The sequence below is a fragment of the Pongo pygmaeus genome, chromosome 2 (assembly GCF_028885625.2).
Source record: "Pongo pygmaeus isolate AG05252 chromosome 2, NHGRI_mPonPyg2-v2.0_pri, whole genome shotgun sequence".
In the NCBI taxonomy this organism is placed as follows: domain Eukaryota; kingdom Metazoa; phylum Chordata; class Mammalia; order Primates; family Hominidae; genus Pongo; species Pongo pygmaeus.
In genome coordinates, this window is record NC_085930.1 from 60,818,673 (window position 1) to 60,824,672 (window position 6,000).

A 6,000-nucleotide genomic window follows, 5' to 3' on the forward strand; every position below is an offset into this window, starting at 1 on the left:
AAGCTAGCATTTGGAAGAATGCTTGTTGACTCATTTTTTTGTCCCCTCAAGTAAGACGTCACTCAGAAGATCTTTATGAAGCCTAGGCCAACAGAAATGTATTTCCACGGCAAAGGAGACTAGAAAGAGATAAAGGACAAATTCTAGAGACAATGAGACCACTTCAAGGACTTCATTCTCTCTTCTCTGGAGGTAGGCCAGGATAATTTGAATTTTAGAAGCAGGGATTTTAGATACACAATTGTATTATTGCATATTAATTTTAAAAACATACATATAACCCATTTAGCTAAACAAAGACTAGTGAAGACATGAATTCAATTTGGCTTAGACACTAGGATCATTCTCTTGGGTAGATTTAAAAAATGAGAGAAAATGAGTACCTTGCCAGTTCCAGGAGGTCCTGCCAACAAGACAGCTCTTCCAGCCATTTTCTTGCTTTTGATTAATTCTACTATGACGCCACATGCCTACACACCACAATGGAAAGAAATAATAAATCAATATTAAAATGTTTCACAAGGGGAAAAAACTCAGTCCCTGGCCTACACAATTCACACACTCATCCAACTAACACTGAGTGCCAGTGCACTGCAGACACTGTTCTAGGTGACAAGGGTAACGGAGGCAAGGCAGAAAAGCCTTGTAATTGTGGAGCTCATGTTTTAGGGAGGGAGACAAACATACAAACATTGCATACGTAATCTTCGTCACTACTATGAAGAAAAAGGGATGAGAGAGAATGAATGGCTAGAAAGTGATCCTGGAGTGTCTTTCTGATGACATTTAATTTGATATGTGAACCTCTGGGAGGAGCAGGAGTCAGCGTTCCAGGCAAAGAAAACAGTAAATTCAGAAAATCCAAAGCAGAAACAAGCTTGGCATATCCAAGGGACAGAAAGGTTGCAGTGACCAAAGTATAGTGAAAAAGACCAGGAAGATGATATTGAAGAGGTAGGCAGGGGCCAGAACGCAGAACAGGAACTTACAGTCTGTGGTAAAGTTTGGATTTTACTCTACATAAGTATGAAGCCACTGAAAAGGTCTTGAAGACTATGTGTCATGCTATGATTTGTTTTTAAAAGATGGTGCTGGCTACTACTGTGTGAAGAATGCACAGTATGAGCACAAGTGTGAACACTGATTTTTGGCCCAGGGTACAGGGATAGACTCCAGGGGCCCAAATACCTCTTGAAGTTGGCAACAAAACTGTGTTTATGTTCATATACACATTTTTTCCAGGGAAAGGATCCATAGCTTTCATCAAATTCCCAGAGTAACCTACTAAGGGGTAAGAATCAATGACACAGAGTACTAGCTGGCCATCAGTGAACACTGTAAATATTGAATGTGAAGTTAAACCTACGGCACTATTAGATCCATTGAATATGTTTTGAATCCTCAAGGTTAAATTACTTTATCATCTGTTAGTATATTTTAAATACATTATAAATCTCTGAATTTTATTAACCATTTGCAGTACATATGTATGTATATATACACACACATATTCCATAAATGGGCTATGGATCTTCATATATTTTAGAATATTTGACTATAAGGGGGGAACACTGAGAAAGTTACACTAGCTGAGCATCTGTATCTCAGGACTACATAATATAAGGTTTGCTACACTGATTTAATAACTGAATATGTGACTATCTAAAAGGTGCTCTTCTCTCTGGGCAGTGACCACACTGTGCCAGAGTCTTGTGAATACATCTTATCTCTTCTACCTCTATTCCTCATGGACTGTGAAGTACCTTGGTCCCACACTTATAGCAGCCCCTCAAAAAATATGTAAGGACTACAGGCACCTGCCACCACACCCAACTAATTTCTTGTATTTTTAGTAGAGACGGGGTTTCACCGTGTTAGCCAGGATGGTCTCAATCTCCCGACCCTGTAATCTGCCTGCTACTTGGGAGGCTGAGGCAGGAGGATGGCGTGAACCCAGGAGGCAGAGCTTGCAGTGAGCCGAGATGGCGCCACTGCACTCCAGCCTGGGTGACAGAGCGAGACTCCCTCTCAAAAAAAATTTTAAAAATGATGTAAGGAATGTGTGTGGGTATGCTATATCCATCCCATTTCCACTTCAGTTACCAAAGCACACTGCCCTTAATAGAACCTAGAAGATATTCTTCAGATGCTACTTTTCTTTTCTTTTCTCTTTCAGATGGAGTCTCGCTGTCACCCGGGCTGGAGTGCAATGGCGCGATCTCAGCTCACTGCAACCTCTGCCTCCCAGGTTCAAGTGATTCTCCTGCCTCAGCCTCACCAATAACTGGGACTACAAGCGCATACCACCATACCCGGCTAATTTTTGTATTTTTAGTAGAGACAGGGTTTGGTCATGTTGGCCAGGCTGGTCTTGAACTCCTGACCTCAGGTGATCCACTTGCCTTGGCCTCCCAAAGTGCTGGGATTACAGGTGTGAGCCACTACGCCCAGCCCAGATGCTGTATTTCTGAATAGATAAAAAACCTAGCCAGGTGCGTTGGCTCATGCCTGTAATCCCAGCACTTTGGGAGGCTGAGGTAGGTGGATCACCTGAGGTCAGGAGTTCAAGACCAGCCTGGTCAACATGGTGAAACCCTGCCTCTACTAAATATACAAAAATTAGCCGAGCGTGGTCATGGGTGCCTGTAATCCCAGCTACACACGACGCTGAGGCAGGAGAATTGCTTGAACCCAGGAGGCAGAGGTTGCAGTGAGCCGAGATCACGCCATTGCACTCCAGCCTGGGCAATAAGAGCGAAACTTCGTCTCAAAAAGAAAAAAAAAAAAAAACTACTATGGTCTTTCCATACAACCCTGTCATATCATAATCCTCAGCACTGAAGCTCTTTGGGAAACTCAAGGTAGAGGAGACTTTACAAACCTTGGATATGTGCTTTTATTTACAGACCAGGACCTCTTCCATCCATTCTCCCTCAATTTCCACTCCAACTTCTCTCAGGTGAGATAAGCTTGAATTCTAACTTTTAAAAAGAATTGGAAGGGTCTTTAAAAGATCACCTAGTCTAACTCTCATTTTTCAGGGAGGTTACTGATGTGACCAGAGTCACACAAGAACCTGGTAGCTGAGGTGGGTCTTAGGCATACAGCATCAGTTAAGAGCATGGACTCTGGGTTTAAATACATAGACTTGAGTTAAAATACTGGCTCTCGCACTTACCAGATGAGTAACCTTGGACCTACTTACTTGACCTCTATGAACCAGAATTTCCTCACTTGAACAGAGTTCATACTAGTCAATGGCACACAGGTTAAAGGGTGTAGGGGTAAAGTGTAGTGATGCCTGCAATTCACCTTGAAATGTAAAAGTAGATTGGGAGAGGAACAGATGAAAAGATATATGATAAAGCAGCAGAGTAAAATGTTAATTATAGAATTTAGGCACACAAGCATTTACAAGTCTTTCAACTTTTTTTGTATGTCTGAAAACTGTCATACTAAAGCGGGGAAGGGACAACTAATACGTTGGATATGACAAGGCAATGGACATATAGCTACTTAGCACAGTGCTTGACACATGGAAAGCACTCAATCAATGTTAGCTACTTGCAGTACTAGTTGCTTAGTAAGCCAGGGTCAAACACTTACTTTTTGAAAAGATGATGCTCAAAATGGAAACCTGAGGATTTTCTTTGAGCCCTTTCTATTTAGAAAAATCAGGCTAAGAGGCAGTAGCTTAACTTTGTATTAAGTGAAGATTTTTGTAGAAGCTAAGGCTTTCCAAAGGCCAAGGGGCATGGCTGTGACCTTAGAGAACAGCAGGCAGAGAGGGTGGCTATATCATCATAAAGCACTGATTTGGGAGTCAGAAATACACGTGGGTGCAAACCCCAGCGTAACGTTACTAAAACGAGTGTCAAGCATATAGGTGAAGTGCCCTCTCCCCAACTCAATATTTTCACCTGCCAAAAAATAATAATGTATGTGAAAGTACTTGGCATCACCAGCACTTAGAAAAAGGAGATTTAATTGGAATGGTCAAAAAGGATGCTTGGAGGGGTGGATAAACCAAATTGCTCTTCTCCATAATTCCCACTTCTCTCCCTCAGCTCCCGGGTCCTGGGAACCAAAATGAGCTTTTAAAGTTTAGTCAATTCCCTACTTTAAACCGTCCCATAGCCTGCCACTGCGTTCACAATAAAATCCAATTTCCTGACCGTGGCCGAAAAAGCCCTGCAGTAACTAACCCCAACAAGATAAAATAATTATTTTTGTTTATTGATGTACACGTTTATCGTCCCTCACTACACTAAAATGTAAGCTCCTATCTTAATTCCCGCTGTATCCCAGTGTCGCGAATAGAGCCTGGTACGAATTAAGGGGACGGGGTTGTGTGGGTTTACATCAGCACTTGTCCATGAGTTGGCAAACCGTTAACTGCCCCAGTGGGTCGTCACTAGTTATCCTGGGGCGGCCCCTCACCCAGCTCCAGGGCGGCGCCCCTCCCCGAGCCCCTGGCCCATTTTCACTTCCCTGAGGAAACTATGGCGGGAGACCCCTGGCGCGCGCATCCCGCCCCGAGCCACCGACTTCAGCAGCTCTCTCGCCGCAGCAGCCCTGCTTGCAGCCCCCAACTCCCTGGTCCGCTGGCCACACCTCTCGCGCGTTCTCCTGGCCCACGAGCCCTGAGGCCGCCTGCTTGGCCAGGCCGCTCTCGTCCAGCCCTAGCCCTTTCACGTGGCTGTGGGAAGCGATGCGCTGCGTCTTCGTGGTGCTCTTCACCTCCTCAATCTTCATTTTGCAGACGCCGGGAGCTAAAACCAGCGTGGAAAACCAGCGGCTAGGACAGTGCGCCCGGCGCCTGAGTTACCATGCGGCCGTTACTAGGGCAATTTGCAAAGGCCCGCCTAGTCGGCTTTCCATTGGTGGAAGCGGGAACGCCTCCGCTCTCCATAGGCTCACGGCTGCGCCCATCGCGGCTGCTGCTAGAGCTCCGGTCACCCACTTCCGGCTGTGTCTCTGGGTTGGCTTCCCCCGCAGCCGGCGCTTCCTGCCCAGGCTGGGGTCGGGAGCACAGTGGGACCACGCCCCGGATTTGATTTGGGGCTGGGGCGTTGCACGAGGCAGTGGCCCCCGGGTACCACTCCTAATGCTTCCGCCCTATCCTTTAGCACATTTGAACGTCATACTCTTACGCGAAGCTCAAGTTATTATTTCCGTTTTGGCAACAGAAGAACTGAGGTTCAGAGCTTAAACTGGGATTGGTTACTAACCAATGTTTTCTGACTCCCAGACCTTTGCATCTCCCTGGAAAGGCCCAGCTCAACCCACCACTCTTTCCATGGAATTGTCTTCCCCTGCTTCTATCCTCCATCCTCCACCGAGAGATAAGGTTCCTGCTAAGTTCAGTTGACTGTAAGTAACATTTTGCAGTTTTCAAAATTCCACAGCCCTGTAAGGTAGTGTAATTACGAATGCAGCTACAAACAGGCAGAAAGAGGCCCATCCGCCCAAGAAAGCACCACAAATAATCAGAACTAGAAATCTTCAGGCTTCAAAACCTATATAATAATGCTTATCCCGTCCCATGACTCCAGCTGAGACAATCAGCCAGCAAATTGTCCCTTCAGGTTTCTTAATGATATTAGCACAACCTGCACCACAATTGTACTTGCCATCCATCCATCCAACCATTCAACAAACACGAGCCAGACACCACAATGCACTGGGGATACAGGGATAAAAGTCTTGATGAGCTTACTCCTTGCTTAGAAAACTTGCAACATGAGATGTGCTGAGACAGGTACACCCAGGTGGCAAGAAGACCAGAGGAGAAGCCCCCAGAACAGCCTGGAGAGCCAGGGAAGGCATCATGAAGGTGATGTTGCCGTGGCTGAATTCCAACAAATAGGAGAGATTTCCTTAGAAGCAAATGGTATGACACCATTTTTACAGAAGAGGGTACTAACATCCAGAGGAAGGGAAGGACTTGCCCAGAGTGCAGGAGAGTTTATGTTAGAATTGAGACAGACCTGAAATCAA

General features: G+C 45.4%; 1 protein-coding gene across 1 annotated transcript in view; it reads right to left on the reverse strand.

Moving 5' to 3' along the window:
- Positions 1-4,976, reverse strand: part of RUVBL1 (RuvB like AAA ATPase 1) — a 43,089-nt gene extending 38,113 nt beyond the window's left edge. Inside the window, exons 1-2 of the mRNA XM_054482131.1 lie at positions 4,615-4,976; positions 384-470 (exon numbers count right to left, since the gene is read on the reverse strand). Coding sequence (XP_054338106.1) covers positions 384-470; positions 4,615-4,755 — 228 coding nt within the window. The 5' untranslated portion in view covers positions 4,756-4,976. The remainder of the gene's footprint in view (positions 1-383; positions 471-4,614) is intronic.
- Positions 4,977-6,000: the final 1,024 nt, after the last annotated feature.